This window comes from Ambystoma mexicanum, chromosome 1p, assembly GCF_040938575.1.
Source record: "Ambystoma mexicanum isolate Mex_15411 chromosome 1p, UKY_AmexF1_1, whole genome shotgun sequence".
Taxonomy (NCBI): domain Eukaryota; kingdom Metazoa; phylum Chordata; class Amphibia; order Caudata; family Ambystomatidae; genus Ambystoma; species Ambystoma mexicanum.
In genome coordinates this window covers 1044480281-1044498092 of record NC_090921.1, presented here as the reverse complement: position 1 = coordinate 1044498092, position 17812 = coordinate 1044480281, and the positions used below count along the sequence as shown (strand labels likewise).

General features: G+C 47.3%; 1 protein-coding gene across 6 annotated transcripts in view; it reads left to right on the top strand.

Moving 5' to 3' along the window:
• The window catches only part of LRRC36 (leucine rich repeat containing 36), a 1132044-nt gene extending 1117068 nt beyond the window's left edge, over positions 1–14976 (top strand). For all 6 annotated transcript variants that reach the window (XM_069604413.1, XM_069604376.1, XM_069604369.1 and 3 more), the window contains one exon: positions 14122–14976. In XM_069604413.1, the coding sequence (XP_069460514.1) occupies positions 14122–14335 (214 nt within the window). In that variant the 3' untranslated portion in view covers positions 14336–14976. The remainder of the gene's footprint in view (positions 1–14121) is intronic.
• Positions 14977–17812: the final 2836 nt, after the last annotated feature.

Genomic DNA, 17812 nt, shown 5'->3' with positions numbered 1-17812 from the left:
GAGTCATACAAGGAGTTGCGCTTGGAGGCAGGTTTCATTCCTATCCTCATGACAGGGGTAAGGATGTCGTGAGTATTGGAGGTGGAGAGTTGAAGTTTAGTAAGTGCTGTTTCGAGGGGATTGGGTCCTCCGACGTATTCCATATCTATGACAGTAATCACCACAGCTGTGCTGCTTCGGAAACTTTTTCGGCGTCTGCGTCCTGCTTCGATGACGTCGATGCGCCGCCGTCGAGGACCTCCTCCGACGTCCGACGTCATCCGATGTGATAAGTAGGACGCACGACGCCAGTAGCCTCAGTTCCGTTTTTTCCGCGAACGTGTTGCTTCGTGTTTCTCGGTTCTAGCCTCGACTCTTTGGAGTTCTGTTCTTTCTGGTTCTTCGAGCCTGTTCGTTTGTGAATATTCCTTCGCAGCGATGTCTTCAACCCCGCGTCCGGGCTTCAAGAAGTGCGGGGTGTGTGGGTCCAAGATGTCGGTGACTGACTCGCACGACGCCTGCCTCTGGTGCCTCGGGGAGGCCCACGACACGGATGACTGTGTCGACTGCCTGTCGCTCACTTCCAAGGCCTTACGCGAACGTAAGAAGAAATTGTCGGTAGGTCGGGTGTCCAAGCCCCGGAAGTCGAAGTCGGCGGGGCTTTCGACGGATGATTCGAGGGGTGACTCTCCGCGTCATCGTCGGAGGTCTCGTCGGTCTTCTTCTAGGAGTCGGTCTCGCCACTCCTCTGCCTCTTCGAGGCGTTCTCGGAAGCGCCGTCACCGGTCGCCTTCCAGGTCCTCTTCCGAGGACTCTGCCCGGCACGTCGGTTATCCCACCAGCCGTGCGACGCCGGAGGAATGGGCTTCCTTCGGGAAGAAAATGTTGGCGATTCTTGAGTCGCAGGGTGCTCAACCGTCCGCGCCCCCGAGTGGGGTCGGCCGTGTGAGGTCGAGAGACGCCGCTCGCAAGAGTGGTCGGCACGAGTCACGGGAGAGGTCCCGTTCGGACAAGGAGGCTCGTTCTCGCCGTACCCGTTCCAGGTCCCGGTCCTCGACGCGATCGAGACCGTGTGCACCTGTGATGTCTTCGAGGAAGACATCGACGTCTGAGGCGTCGAGGGCGTCGACAGGCTTTCTCGAAGCTCCGGCTCCGAGGAAGTCGTCGAAGCCGTCGACGTTCAGGTCGTCGAGGGACACGCTCGGGGCTCCGGCTTCGAGGGCTGTGTCGACGCCGCCGATATTGGAGGCGCTGCATCTGACGTCGACGCCGATTTCCTCGACGTCGATCCTCTCGGCGCCGTTGCCGGTTTTCTCGACGGCGGCGCCGATTCGCTCGACGCCATCGACGCCTTTCGTGTCGGAGGTGCCCCGTGTCTCGGGTGTACCCCCTAGGAAGGCTCTGGCTAAGAGCGGGCACTCTCAGGTGCCTTTCCACCACTTGGATTATATTTCGGAGGCGGATGAGGATTCGGTTGGCCTGGTTCCTGATCAGGTGCCGGATGACATTGTCTCGGGCCATAGTCAATTTGACGATTTGAGGCAGTCGCTGCATGATGCTAGTGGTCTGGACACCTCTCCGGAGGTGGAATTTGGTCGGCCTGAGCCTGGCTCCCATGCCGATTCCTCATACCGGCGCCTTATGGCTAGGGTGTCTGAGTATCTGGGATGGTCTGCTCCCCCAGGGGAGTTTGTGCAGGATGATCTGACGGACATCCTTGATGTTGGTCCCCCATCTGACCCGGTTCTGCCATTCCATATGGCTTTACAGCGTAGGGTGGCGGCGGCTTGGACTGCTCCGGAGAGTCTCCCGGCAGTGGGCAGATCCTTGTCGCGGAAATACCGTCCAGCCAGTGGCGACCCCTGCTACTTGACCAGGCACCCCACTCCGGAAAGTTTGGTGGTGCAGGCGGCCACGGCCCCGGCAAAGCAGGCGTCGTACCCTACCATCCCTCCTGATAGGGACGACAAACGTTTTGATGGCTGGGCGAAGAAGGTGTTTTCTTCTGGTGGTATGGCGCTTCAGGCGGCCAACTCCATTTGTGCCTTGTCACGTTTCACGCACACTCTGTGGAACTGTGTTGCGTTAGCGGCTGAACATATTCCCGAAGGGGACGAACGGGATGGTTTCCTTGCTTTGGTCCAGGATGGTAAGGATGCCATGTGTGAGTCCGTTCAGTCGGGTTTGGACTTAGCTGAATGCGTCAGTAGGTCCATGGCGGCGAGCACCGTGATACGCAGGTTTGCGTGGTTGCGGAAGTCGGGGTTTGCTCCTGATGTGCAGTCCCGGCTCCTCAACATGCCCTTTGATGGTGAACATCTTTTTGGCAGCAAGGCTGACGAGAGCCTTGAGAGGTTGCAGACCTCAAAAGCTGCAGCGAAGTCGTTGGGCGCTGCAGTTCGCCAACCTCCGCCTTTTCGTCCTAGGGGACAGCAGTGGAGGGGTGGCTCCTTTCGCTATTACTCGTCCTTTGGTAGAGCGAGAGGAGCTGGCAGTCAAAGGGGCCAACGCAGGGGTACCAGAGGTGGACGACAGGGTACCCGTGGTGCCAAGGCCGCTCGGGCAGTTGCCTCTTTGCCCTCAGGTAACGCCGCAGCCGCTCCTACTCAGTCATGAGGCCTTGTCCCATGGTTCGCCGGTTGGGGGAAGGCTGGCGCAGCATCTTGTAGAGTGGCGTGCCATTACTTCGGATGTGTGGGTTCTGGAGATCATAACCCACGGCTACTGTCTTCCCTTTCGGCACAGGCCTCGCGACAATCCACCGGGGAACCTCTCTTTGAAGTGTCCGGATCCGCTCCTTGCGCAGGAAATTCAAGCCCTGCTGGAGAAAGGCGCCATAGAACTGGTGCCTGTAGCGGAGAGGAACAAGGGATGGTATTCCCCTTATTTTTTGATTTCCAAGAAAGACGGGGGATTGAGACCCATCATGGACTTGCGCGGTTTGAACAAACTCCTCAGGAAGGACAAGTTCAAGATGGTTACTCTCTCTCAAGTCCTCCAGGCCCTTCAGCTTCAGGACTGGTTGGTGTCACTCGACCTCAAGGATGCTTACTTCCATGTGCCGATCCATCCCAAGCACAAGAAGTACCTGAGGTTCGCGGTTGGCGACTCGCACTTTCAGTTTCGGGTCCTGCCGTTCGGTTTGACCTCCGCCCCGAGGGTTTTCACCAAGCTCATGGTGGTGGTGGCAGCGCATCTCAGGCAAGGGGGGATTCACGTCTACCCCTACCTGGACGATTGGTTGATCAGGGGGAGCTCTCCCGAGCAGGTCCTGGATCATCTGTCCGTCGCCTGCCACTCCCTTCACAGGCTGGGCTTCTCCCTCAATTTAAAGAAGTCCCATTTGACGCCAACGCAGAGGCTCCAGTACATCGGAGCAGTGCTCGACACTTCCCTGGGGCAGTGTTTTCCTCCCCAGGTGAGGGCTCTTCACATTCAGCAGATGGTGCGCAAGTTTCAGCATGCCCAGACGCTCCCAGCGTTCGAGTTCTTGAGGTTGCTCGGCCTCATGGCATCCTGCATTCTTCTGGTGCCAGAGGCTCGCCTGCGAATGAGATCTTTGCAGTGGGCACTCAAGATGCAATGGTCGCAGTCCTCCGGCAGGATGTCGGACCCGATTCAGGTGCCGCCCTCGGTCGCCCGGGACCTTCTGTGGTGGGCCGTCGAAGGCAACTTGATGAAGGGGGCTCCGTTTTGGCTTCCCTGGCCGGAGGTGACGATCGTGTCGGATGCATCCCTCACGGGATGGGGAGCTCATGCCAACGGGCTGACAGTCAGCGGTCGTTGGTCTCCGTCGGAGTCCAGACTCCATATCAATCTGTTGGAGCTGAGGGCCGTCAGGCTAGCCCTGAGGGCTTTTCTGCCGACTGTGCGAGGGAAGAATGTCCTGATCCTGACGGACAACACAGTGGCCATGCACTACCTCAACAAAAAGGGGGGGGCAGGGTCACTTCCTCTGTGCAGGGAGGCGATGCAGCTCGAGTTCTGGGCCATCCAGCAGGAAGTTTCGATCTCGGCAGTTCATCTGGCCGGAGTCGAGAACGTGACGGCGGACGCTCTGAGCAGGCAGAGCACGATCTCTCACGAGTGGGAGTTGGCTCAGGAGATTCTCCTGGAGATCTTCGCCCTTTGGGGGACCCCTCAAGTGGATCTCTTTGCCTCCAGTGTCAACCGGAAGTGCGAAAGGTTTTGCTCGCGGGAATTTCCTCCAAAAGGAGCCTTAGGAGACGCGTTCGTGGTGGAGTGGTCGTTCCCGCTGCTGTACGCGTTTCCTCCGGTCCCCGTCATCCCGCAAGTGCTGCGGAGGTTACGGAAGTTCGGTTCCCGGATGATCCTCATTGCTCCGGCGTGGGCTCGGAGGACGTGGTACCCGGACCTTCTCGACTTGTCCATCTGCCCTCCACGTCGTCTTCCCTACCGAGACGATCTGCTCTCACGGGAGGGGGGTCAGGTTCTCCATCCAGAGGTCGGATCCCTCAACCTTCACGCTTGGCTTCTGAAAGGTTGAGGTATAAGGATTGGGACCTCCCTGAAGACGTGATGGAGGTGTTGCTTTCGGCCCGAAGGCCCGCAACTAAGTCTCTGTACCGTTGCCGTTGGCGTAAGTTCTGCGACTGGTGCAGAGTTCAGAATGTGGATCCTTTTGCATGTGACATCCCCATGGTTCTGTCCTTTTTGCTTTCTTTGGCCCACAGGGGCTTGCAAGTGGGTACCGTTAAGGGTTACCTGGCGGCGCTGTCCATCTTTAAGCGCTCATCTGAAGAATGTTCTTACTTTAAAATCCCTTTAATTTCACAGTTTCTGAAAGGGCTCACTAATGTGTTCCCTCCGTCGCCTTTCCTGGTGCCCGGTTGGGATTTGAACCTTGTTCTTAGGTTTCTTATGGGTGCTCCGTTTGAGCCGTTACATTCTTGCCCTTTGAGGCTGTTGACTTTGAAAACTGTGTTTTTAGTTGCGGTTACTTCCGCTCGCAGAGTGAGTGAGTTACAGGCACTTTCTGTTAAGCCACCCTTCACTGTATTTCACAAGGACAGGGTTGTCCTTCGAGTTCGTCCTTCTTTTCTTCCGAAGGTAGTGACGGAATTTCATTTGGCCCAGAAGATTGTTCTTCCGGCATTCTATCCTCCTCCGCATCCTGGTAAGGAAGAGGAGAGGCTCCATAGGCTTGATCCTAGGAGAGCTTTGAGCTTTTATGTTTCTCGCATGTCCCGGGTCAGAGTGGACGATCAACTCTTTATTGGTTACGCTGGTAAGCGCTTGGGGCAAGCTGTGACGAAACAGACTTTGTCCCGCTGGATTATTTTGGCCATCTCGGAGTGTTACCGCTTGGCGGGCAAGGACCCTCCGGCTGGCTTGCGGGCCCATTCTACCAGGGGCTTGGCTGCATCTACTGCCCTGCAGAGGGGTGTTCCTATTCGCAACATCTGTGATGCTGCCACCTGGGCTTCAGTGCATACATTTGTGCGGCATTATTCCCTCGATTCCATCAGAGGGCAGGATCTGGCCTTTGGCAAGGCGGTCCTTTGCTCTGCTATTTGATTGGCTATTCTAAATTTTGTTTCTAAATTCTTTCCCTCCTCCTTGATTTGGTACTGCTTTGGGAGTCTGTCATAGATATGGAATACGTCGGAGGACCCAATCCCCTCGAAGAACAAGTTACTTTCTTACCTGGTAACGTTCTTTCGATGGGATGGTCCGACGACGTATTCCATATCGCTCCCGCCCTGCCTTCCCCGCTGCAGAATTTCTGTTGCGTTTGCAGCTTACGTTCCGCAAGGCTTTGTGTCGGACTGGCAGTTGACTATTGTCACACGTTCTGGGGGAAAAAACTACAACTGAGGCTACTGGCGTCGTGCGTCCTACTTATCACATCGGATGACGTCGGACGTCGGAGGAGGTCCTCGACGGCGGCTCATCGACGCAGGACGCAGACGCCGAAAAAGTTTCCGAAGCAGCACAGCTGTGGTGATTACTGTCATAGATATGGAATACGTCGTCGGACCATCCCATCGAAAGAACGTTACCAGGTAAGAAAGTAACTTGTTCTTCAGAGTGAAAGTCAGAGGAAGGGGCTGGGGGGGGGCGAAGGTGGCAGCAAAAGCAGCAACTAACACTTGATTCATAGGTCGAATGACAGAGGAGACTGCCAGTGCAGGCAGGGGCTTAGCCGGGGGACCCAGGAGGTCCAAGTGAGAGGACAGGAGACTATGATCAGACAGGGAGAGGAGTAGTTAAATGGTTGGAAATGGGGATGTCAGCAGAGATGAGAGCATCCAAGGTGTGTCCAGCAGAGTGTGTCGGACCGGAGGGAAGAATGGTTAGGGAAAGAGTGTCAGGGTCTGCATCAGGAGAGTGAAGGTGTATATTGTAGTCTCTGAGAAGAAGCTTGGAGGTAGAGGCCAGGAGAGAAAGGTGAGGTCATACCACTCTGGGAAGACGAGGGAGACTGGGGCAGGTGGCCTGTAGATGGTGGCAAGAGTCAGTTTGTTTGTTTGTTTGTTTGTTTATTTGGTATAGCGCAGAACCAAACCCGAAGGGGTAGCTGGGCGCAAGCAGTACAAGATTACTTGAGAACTTAGTTACAGAAGACATACAGTTTATACAATTCACATTGGATACAGTTTATACAGTTCACCTAGGTCAGAGGTAAGTGTACAGGGAAAGCAAAAAAAGAAAAGGAAAAGTGCAGAGCTATGGTTCAGTCTAGTTGATCGAATGTCGTTCACCTAGTTACAGAAGTCTAGTGTCTATGTAGGAGGGGGAAGTCGAGCTAAAAGTCATTGGCACGAATCCAAGTAAGGACTTTTCGACTGAAGCTAGAGTAGGATTGGTCCATTCTGAGATCCAAAGGGAGTTTGTTCCAAGTTTGCGCAGCTATGACTGGGAAACTAGAGCCGCCAGCTGTACTCTTTTTGTGTCTAGGCATCACTAAGGTAAAGGCATTGGTCGATCTAGTGGGGCGGTTTGAAGTTCTCTTGTGGATTCTGTTAGCCAGGTAGGGGGGGGCTATGGAGAAGTGAGAAAGACACCAGGCCTACAGACGAGGCACTTGAAGGAGGAGTAGGGCTGAGTGGGTATGATAGTGGCAGGGATCCATTCAGGGAAGATCAGGGCCACTCTGCCCCCAGAACGGTTAGGTCTGGGCTTGTAGAGGATTGTGTAGCCTTCACGGAGGAGAGTGTCAAAACTTGTGACAGAGCTGGCCGCAAGCCACATCTCGGTGAGAGCGAGGATGTTGAGGTTGAGTTCTTAAACGAGGTGGCAGATGTCGGAGTGGTGTTTAACGGCAGTGCGAGAGTTCAGGGTAGCAAGGTGGAGCTGGTTGCCACTTTTGAGGGTCTTCCGAGGAGGGCTACAGGAAAGGCAGGGGTAATTGTCCCAAATGGGTGGCCACCCCCACACTTCATTGATGGAAACATTCTGTCTGTCTTTTTTTCTTAAGAAATCGGTTTGTCCATAACGTCTGTCCTCCTTTGAATTCAAAGGTGGATTTCAGTAAACTCACCTATTGTAGATGGAATCTAGCATTTTTTAAATATGTTTTATGATCTGGTTGCTGTGCTTGGAGTAGTTAGTCATGCAAACCAGATGTTGTTTTTGATCTGGTTTGTCAGAGGGCTCTCTGAGAGACTCATGATTTAGTATACGACTCGGGGGGTAGCCCCTGGTTTGGAGGCAACTGCCCAGCTCATTAGCTTCTTCAAAGAAGTCATTTTTGTCAGAGCCATTAACGCTAATGCATAGAAACTTTGGTAGAGTAACAAAGTATTCTGGTGAATTTCTCTCCTATAAAACTTGCAAAGGGTTTGCATGAGAGATGGTAATGGAAACATCTAAGCAACGTGATTCCACAGTTCTAGCCAGGAATTAAATCGAAATAGAAATTCTTTACTTCCTTGCCCTATCACGATTGTGTAGTCTATATAGCATTTAGAATATGATTCTGGGAAGGGTTATTATACCAAATGTGGTCTTGCTGGAATGCAGCTTTTCTCAAATTAGCCAGGCTTGTGACAAAGACAGTAGACATAGGTGTGCCTTTTAATATGCAGAAAAAAACACCTTTCTACAATGAAGAAATTATGAGATGGGGCCATGTTCATATGTTCTAAAAATCACGCTTGTAAGGATTAACTGCGGTTGAGCTTGAAGGTCCAAATATTTGTCTACTACAGCCAGTGCTTCATCATAGAGGATGTTGGTATAAGGTGAGGTGATGTCAAATGTAACTAATATGTGGGTTTTTGGGTCATAATCTACACCTCCCACTAATGTTCTTAATTCTCTAGTGTCCTTAAGGAAGGGTGGTGTGTCCTTTGCCAAAGGTTGCATCAATATATTTGCATAGGGATTCTAGTAGGCAATCGCATCCAGAAACTATTGGTTGTTTGGGCAGACTGGTTATATTTTTGGAAAGATACAAAAGGAGGGGTTCTTGGGTTAAATCAATTGAGATATGACCATTCATGTTGGCTGTTAAAGGCATTTGTTCTACCTTGTGCAGTGCATTCTGCTATTAGGTGTTGAATTTCTTTCTCATCACCAAGAATATAATCTGATAAATGAAACATTGGAATCATCATTATCATCATTAGTAGGCATGTCGCCTGTAGTGAATGTCCTCGGGTGAACCTTGATTTGGATAGGTCGAGTCCTGATCGTTGCTGCCTCTTCCCTGACCTGTATTGTAGTAGGTGCCATGTGTTGTGGTTGTGCCTGGTTTGTTGCTGCATCTCAGTAGCTGAAACTGTCATCTGATTAAACTGAAAAAGTGACCCATCCTCTTAAAGCAACTGACTCTACATAGAGGAAGAGTTGAAGTATAATTATTGCTCAGTACATTTAAACTACTACGTTTGAAAATCCTGAATGTCTCTCTTTAATTCGGTGGATGTTTTGTGGAGCATGGAATTGTTGAAGTATTCAATTACCTTCGCAATTTTGGGAGATTTGGAGAATGGGTAGGTCACTGTTGTTTTGAACTTGGTGTGACAAATCCTTAGATGCTGTCACTTCCTATGAGGCCAGGCTGGTGAGGCCACTACCTGATAGTCCCCCTGGGGGAGGTAGACAGCGGGAGGATCTCATGCGGAGAGACTCCCCCTCTAGGGACAAGGACAAACATCTAAGGGAAACATGGTATGACACCGGCTCACCCAACATCCTCACATACCTTACACTCCACCTCCATCTGCATGACTAAGAGGAAGAGTACAGTTGACTAGACTTACACCACCAATGGAGAAACTGAGACAACGACGAGGCACAGAGGTATGCCGGGCCCTCCAAGGAATTGCAAAGAGGGTATCCAGGCATTGTTTCGAAAATATAGTTTTGAATGCCAAAAGTTTTGAAAAAAATGCATCTTTTTTTTGGTAAAGGTTTTTTCTTATAAAATGGGTGTTAAGGGGTAGAAAAACGGGTTGGGGGACCCCCCATTTTTAAAAAAAATCATTTTTTCGATGCATTTTTATTCGAAACTTTGCAATTCGAAACAATTGCATTCGCAAATATCACTAGGAACCACAAAGAGCAGTCTAGATTCCATCATCCAGTACAGATAAAAGTAAAGAAGTACTCACTTGGGAGTCAGACCCTCCCCGGAAGTATTGCAAGCAAGAGGACGTCCTTCTTGGGAAGGAGACTGGAGCTGCAGACCGGGACGTGAGAAGGAGAATCCAGGCATCCCTTTCCGTTCTACCATGCTCTGCCAGACTGGAAGAAGGACGGGAGTCTGGGTGAGAGAAGCCGCCAAACCACGCGGTCGCTGAGAGATGCGCAGCCCGCCCAAGAAGGAAAGCTGCAGAGCCTCTGCGAGCTCTGCGAAAGCAGGAGAACAATGTAGGAAGCAGTCAGAGATATTGGAAGAGCCCAAGAGTAGTGGAGAACATCTGGCAACAATCCAGAATGTACAAGGGCTGCCTGGGTCTTAGAGGAGAACAAGGAAAACCTAGTAGCCAGGGTCGGGGACACAGAATTAATAACGCAGAGAATCTGGAATCATTATAATACCTGGCAGGTTAGCGAAGCGGGTAAAAAGGGAACAAGGTACAGTGCAGAAAGTCAGGTCTGGCACCTGCAACCAACCAGGTCTGCCCAGAGCGAGCTACTAAAGAAACTTGGGTCTGGGACCCACAACAACTGCCTTCTTCAGCCTAAGAAAGGCCAGGGGAAGGGAGGGATTTCCCCCGGTATTGTGAACTGTAAAAGAGAGGCTGAGAAAGGCCAGGGGAAGAAGAGGCATGTCCCCTGGTGTTGTGAAATGTAAAAGAGAGGCTGAGAAAGGCCAGGGGAAGAGAGGCATGTCCCCTGGTGTTGTGAAGTGTGAAGGTAAAAGCCAAGAGAGTGTGCAAACAATGCCAAAGAGGGCAGGGGGAAGGGAGTCGCTCTTCTGGCATTGTGAAATCGTAAGACCAAGTGAAGAGTGTCCAAGGGAAGGGAGTCGTTCCCCCTAGCGTTGTGTGGAGAAAACACTCAGAACCAGACACCTGGAGAAGAGAGGCATTCTCCAGGAACCCAATAGTAAAGAAGCACCTATGGACAATAAGGAATGTTGATGTTTATTACTTTTTGCCATTACAATCTGGAACTTTGTTTTGTGCCTTGGAAAAGGTATTGAGACCTGGGGAAGGGAGTCATTCCTTCAGGTCAAAATCTCACCTAATTTATTTTGTTGCTTATATAGCGCACCAAGCCCAAGGGCATCTAACAATTGGAACTGTGATCCACTGTTCAGAAGAAGAGAGCCATTCTTCTCACCAAGAAGATCCCCAACCTCTTTAATTTAGTTATAAGTGTGAAGGACAAAAGTAGGTGTTTGACACAGGACGCTGGACTTTTGATTTACACTGACATCTTGACAAATCCATTAGTACTTTTAGTTGAGGCAGGGCAACCCCTCTTAGAGTTAGGGAAAGATAGGTTTTCTCTTTATTTTCATTACTAATAAAAGTTTATACCAACAACCATGCCACCTATGTGTCAGTCTCCTCCTTCTGCAGCCTTACATTGGAATTCCAATGTATCTCATCAATTTATCTTTCAAATGTTTTTGAGGGCTGTGATAATGGTAAGAGCCATTCCGTCCCTACTGCATTTACTGGTGATAAAGCTGATATTTTGTTTGTAATCATCATCATCATCTGGGAATAAGCAGGGCTCACTGTAGACCTATACTCCCAGGGTGAGAGTGTTTGCATTGACATATTCACGCAAAAAATGACTATGAAATTCTGTACGGAACTGTTTAATTTTCAGCCTTCTAAATTAATCTTCTATCACTCATTACTTCTGAATGTAGTAATATATTAATATTATCAAATTGTGTAGGTCCCTAATAATAATGTCTAGTGTCTTTTCGTCCATGAAAGTCAGGGTGCCTGCCTGTTAATTCATAGTAAAAAAACGGCATCCAAAAAAGACACCAGGTAGAAAACCCTTGGCGCCTAGCAGCTGGGCAAATACCCATGTAGGAACGGGTGTGGTTCCCATATGGAAAGTCAAGCTAAACCATATGGGAATAAGGGCAAGTACTCCGTATACAGGGAAATTCCCTAGATTCATGTGAAATATTGTTTATTTCTTGACTTGTAGTTGATTAGTATTCTTGTCCTTCTTGCAATTGATATTTTTTCTTGTGTTGGTTCAAATGTGATGAAGTCCTTTTAAAAGTTTGTAACAAACTGATATAAAAAACAAAAAACAGATACTTCATTCTCTGTGGACTCGCCATCGTTACTGGACTGAACAGTCCACTGCGTCTCAGTCATGCCACCACCCCTGGCTTGGTTTCTTCCTTGGGGTTCCTTCCCCCCCAATGTCTCCTGCTTCCAGCTTTCGCTGTGGTCGCGTCACACACCAGCTCTCTGCCACCTCGGCACTCAGAATTTCCCAGGTTCGGTCAGCTCCCTCTACAATGCTGACCTGCAACACTTGGGCTTCTCTATCCACAATGCAGCTTTGAAACTACTGAGTCTCTCTTCCTAATCGAGCTCCTCCTTCCCTTTTTATGAGGCATAGCTGGGCATTCACCAGCGGAGGATCAGTCCTTTTTCTCTTTTTGTAGTGTTCTGCATCACTCTGTTACTCTTCTTCTTCACAGTATCTGATACTTGAGTATTCTGGATTCCTCGAGCACTACTCTTCTTCACAATATTAGTAGTTCCTTCATGTTGGACTACTGTTTTTGGTACAGTAACAGACAGTAGCATGATCCTCTTGGTTTGTCTGAGGTTTGCTTGTTACTTGTGGTTTGTGAGTGGGTAACTCTGGGAGTTCCTCTGCAGAACCAGAGTCCTTGTCCCCAAGGGGGGAGTCTCTCCCGGGGAGGTCCACTTGCCACTACTACCTAGCAGGCTAAACTCTCTAGCCTCACAAGGAGAGACTCTCCCTTGGGGAGAAGTGGTTGGATCCTACAATTGGTTACTGCAAGCACCGCTGATTGTTTGAAACCAACTAGATTACTATTCAAGCTTGTATTTGGTGTGTACCAAAAACCTGAAACGCACTGCCTCAGGAACCAAATATATGCAATAACTGATGGAGCCCCACCAGTATTGGTAAGACCTTTTTAGTAAGTACTACTGAAATGTAATACAGGAATAAATAGGTAGATCCTGGATACTTCATTTCATTTTCTTAACATCTTATATTGATGTTGTCGATTTCTCCATTGCCTGAGTGGCAGAATCATTAGCCAATGCATTTCGCACTCTGTGTGATGAGGGCATCAGGACTGATTCTGTCATCAGTAGAAAAAATAGCTCTGGTGGTCACACATTCTAATCTGTTTTCACAGGTGTCTTTTTTTAATGTTGGTTCCAAGAGAGTTCTAGTCTTTTGTGTGCCAGACTCCTGAAGACACGGGAAATGCATTCTGTTCCAATGTATTGGTGTAGTTTTACGTTACATAACTAGGATGTGGGGACAGCCCTGAAATTCTCCCTGGTCAGATTGAATCCTTTTAGGAATGTCACCCTTTTTTTGGCTATACATGGAGGTGTAAGCCACTGATGGTAATGCAATCGTAGTTCCTAACAAGACCCTGGTTTGGTTGTTCTTGACAGATCTCTTGCTTCACAAGATGAATGTTATCTTATTTGGCCAATCAGAACATTTCTGCTTGGAGTAAAACTTTTGGTAACTGATTATCTGGTGTTGGTGATGGAGGAGTTTAGGGGCGGTGGAGAGAACCACTACAAACATGCAAAGTTGAGAGCCTTTTTTTTAAATAAAAAAAACTGCGAGGGTAGTTTGAAGATATTTACTTAATTTCTCCAACATTGCAGTTTTTCTTAGTCATAAATGAGCCTGCGGCCTCAGGTGTGATAATTAAACATGCCATGGCTATGTAGTAGTGCTGGTGTTATGTTTTGCTTTTGACATCACTTTTTTAATAGCCTGAATCGGATGAGTTGCAGAGGGCACACACATTTTTAATACTTGGAAACTTCCATGATCCTTCCATGATCCTTGGTAAAGTGTGGGGCAGGAAGTTCACAATGTATATATAAAAATATGCCAACACTGGAGAACTCTTGATATTGGCAAGTATCTATTTGCAATCTTTTGTATTTTACATGACTGTGTACCCCCGAGCTCCTCGTTAGAATTTGACAATCTCCTTTCCTATTGTCAAAATTGCGTCTATAATGGCGGGATAAGTTTAGGGACATGTGTAGACTTTGCATCATCATTAGGGCATTTGGACAGTTGGATCTTAGTAATGTTGTGAAACTGTCAAAGGGCAGTTTATAAACATTTTTCGGATGTCCTTACTGATGCTGGGAAAATAGATCAGTCAGGTGAGTTTATTTGTGGAAGATGTTAGTGTAGAATAATGATGTCAGTATTATGTTATTAATGTCTGCAGTGACATTATTGGACGTTTGACAGCACATAATAGAGTTCATCTGTTTGAAGTGAATTGCATCTAGAAATCCTTTAAACATGTCACTGCAAGTCTGTCTCACTAATAACGTTTTATGAAAGGAGCTCATGAATTGTGGACAAACACCAACCAGTGCTAGATGGCCAATAAATAAATCCGTGACAGAGAGCACTGTTGCTATCATTGCGCACTTGTGCCCTGCTCTCCATGTTCTTCTGATTGGTTTATTGATTGTTTGATTTTTCTCCATCCAGGTCCCTGGTGTCCAGCAATGAATACCTTCTACGTCAAGTTAACAAAACGGCCAGCTCCCCATATGCAGACTCTTCTCAGCTAAACACGGGCCAAACAAAGACTTTAGACAGCTACTCTCCCCCACCCAGGAGTGGTTCCTCACCAATAACCACCTTGTACAGCTCTGGTGCTCAGTTCAGAAAGGTTAACCGCTTAAGTGCTTGCCCACTATAAATGACCTTGCAATGGAGCCTACAGAATATTTATTTTCTATTTAAAAAATGAAACATTTTACCTACAAGAAATGCAGATCACCACATTTTTGGGAATTGATTTACTCTGTTTGATCTTGCTTTATGGCCGCGTTCATTGTTTGCCTTTGTGTGACATGTCGTTAGCGTTGTTATTTTTTTATACCCGAAATCAGAAATCACATATGCTGCTATCTTGTAATGTACACATTGCTTGCTGCTCATCTCCAGACGGAAGTGAACAGGACAAAGGGGTGGGATACACTGGTTTACCCATCTGCCGATTCTTACCTGGAACATTTGTAGAGACCCTGCAGTAAATTCAGAGTAAAGCAATAGGGCGAGGCAGTGTGTTTGGAAGAAGACAGCAACTACTGTGGAAAAGAGAGCGAGTGGTGGACAGCTCTACTCTTCCACACAACTTACGAAATTATAATATATTAAAATGAAATTTGGTTAGTTGCAATACTAGTTCAAATAATCACATATGTCCTCTAGGGTGGCTTTAGCTTTTTTAAATGTGTTTTTTACTTGTATGTGTGTAAGCCACTACGTCTGTACGTTTCTGTGTTCTCTTTGATAAATAACTGGAATGAGAACCTGGAGAAATAAAACCCAAACAAACATTTATATCTTGTGTGTTTTATGTTAAATACACAACTGTGTGAGGTTTTTAATGGCACTGACGAAGTCAAAAGATTTGCGTTTTGTACGAGCATTACCAACATATGCCAAGGCACTTATGCTATTTGTAAGCAATTGCCATCATATACCTAGAGAGTAACATTATTTCTCATATAATCTTTTTGCTCTGCTATTCATTTTACGTACCAGATATTGTTATCAAAAGCCCAAACACTCACACCATTGGCAGATTTTGACATCAGAACCAAAGGAACTCATCCGGTCAACATACATGGTATATGGACTCCTATCATTGTCAAAGGTGTGCCCAGTTAGCATAGTTGGGCCCGATTCCATTATGAATGGTTAGCAGGGTAAGGCAAGCTTCAATATCTTCATTTACCATAGTAAGGGCAGGTTACAGGATGCCCATTGACGCCAAATTCAATTATGCCCACTTAGCACTACAATGGCAAGGGCGTTGACTGAGAGAAGCATCAATCCTCACTCACTTGACAGCGACGTATGCGCGGTGGGGGAATTGAGTGGAAGCTCAAGAACAGTTTTCCTGTACTTGTTGCAAGGCTCCCTTGCTTCTGCAATTGACAGTGGCACAGGGAGGCTGGAGCATGGCAGCCCTGTTTTTCATGTCCCCATGTGTTTTTCTGACCCTTTAGCCAAGGCCAGGAACGGGGCCAAGTGGTGCAGGTAGACATCCGTAGAGGCCAGGATGATCAGCAGGGGAAGGACAGAAATGCATTGCCACGCTCCTGAGGATATCAGCAGAACGTGTATGTCGTCGATGATCTACTATGCTCTTCTTCTTTCACTTGGCTGTGTATGTCAAGTTTGAATGAAATGTGTTTCAGAGTGCTGGAATCAGGCAGGTTTTCAGCGAAAATATGATGCAAATAATGCATTTGAAAACATATTTTTTAGTAGCATTTGTTAAAACGACCTAAAAAGAGAATCCATTCTGTCAAAAAATCTGTCCCATCCTAGACTCACAAGCTGGCACTTAGGACATTGCCCCATTGCCCAACAGGCCAGTCTGTGCCTGCTCACTCCAACCACTGAGCCACTGGGTCTCACTTCAGAAAGCGTAGCTTTTTGCATTATCACATGGCAGTTAAACATGTAATTGATGAAGAGTTGTCTGGTAAATAATTCCGGTTGGGATAAGCAAAGGTGATGGTCTCCCAGAGCCATTTCTTATGGAGATAATGATTTAAACATTGGAAAAAGGTTATATAATTCCTCCCAATTCACAGCTAAACCTACCAGATTGAGTATTTGCATGCCAATGAGGGGGCTTGAACCCGCAATCTTGCCACCTGTAAACGCGTTGTTTAACCTCAGAGCCAATGGGTCTCCCTTTTGAAAGCATTGCTTTTTGCATTATGACGGGGCGTTCAACAATGTAAATAATGACGATGTATCTGGCAGCTAGTAATCCCAGTTGGGATAAACAAAAGTGCTGGTCTTGCTCTGAGCCATTTGTAATGAAAGTAAAGATAAAACAATATTTTTAAGAAAGTAAAAAAAACATTCAAAATGTTTTCGATTTCCTCCCAGCACTCAGCTCAGTTTGAGTATTTGCATGCCAATCACAGGACTTGAACCTGCATCCTTGACACTGGTTTACGCATGCTCTGATGTCTGATCCACTACATCCCACTTTAGAAAGAGCTGTTTGCATTATGACATGACCGTCAAAGATATCATCGATGTAGATGCATCTGAGAAATAGTAATGCTGCTTGCGATAAAGAAAGGTGCTGGTCTCCTTTTCCGAGCCATTTGAAAGGGACATAAAGATAAATAATATTTTTATAACAGTAAAAATATCATTACAAATTAAAATGTAAGTATTTCCTCACAATGCACAGCTCAACCTGCTAGTTTGAGTATTTCAATGCCAATGAGGGGACTTGAACCTGTAATCTTGCCATTGTTAACCCATCCTTTGATCTCCAAGCCACTGGGTCTTCCTTTAGAAAGCATAGCTTTTTACATTATGACATGGGGGTCAAAGTTGTAATGGAAGAAGACTCATCTAGGAACTATCAAAGCCGGTTTGGATAAACAAAGGTGCTGGTCTCTCTCAGCCATTTGTAATGGAAATAAAGGGAAAACAATATTTTTATAACAGTAAAAAAAAACATTGAAAGGGAAAAAGTGTATTTATTTCTTAACAATGCAGCAATATGGGTACTTTCCTGCTATTGAGGGGACATGAACTTTCAGCTTTGCCACTGATAAAACCCATGCTCTAATGTCTGAGCCACTGGGTCTCCTTTCAGAAATCATACTTTTTTGCTTTATGACGTGGATGTCTAAGGCATAATGGATGGAGATGCACCTGGGAAAAAGTTATGCCAGTTGGGATAAGGTATTGATCTCTCTGAGCAATTTGTTAACAAGATTTTTAAACCAGTAAAAAAAAGACATTGCAAATGTTAACTATTTCCTCTCAATACAAAACTCAACCTACTAGTGTGAGTATTTTCAAGCCAATGAGGGGAACGCTTGATTGAACCTCTGATTTACTGGGTCACCCTTCAGAAAGCACACCCTTTTGCATTATGACATTGTGCTCATGGTGTAATGGAGGAAGATGCATCTGTGAAATAGCAATGCTGGTTGGGATAAAGAAAGGTGCTGGCCTCTGAGCAATTTGTAATGAAAATACAAATTAAACTATTTTTATAATGTGAAAAAAAGATTACAAATTAGAATGTTACCCATTTCCTCCCACTACACAGCTCAACCTACCAGTTTGAGTATTTTCATGTCAATGTGGTGACTTGAACCTGCAACTTTGTCACTGATAAACC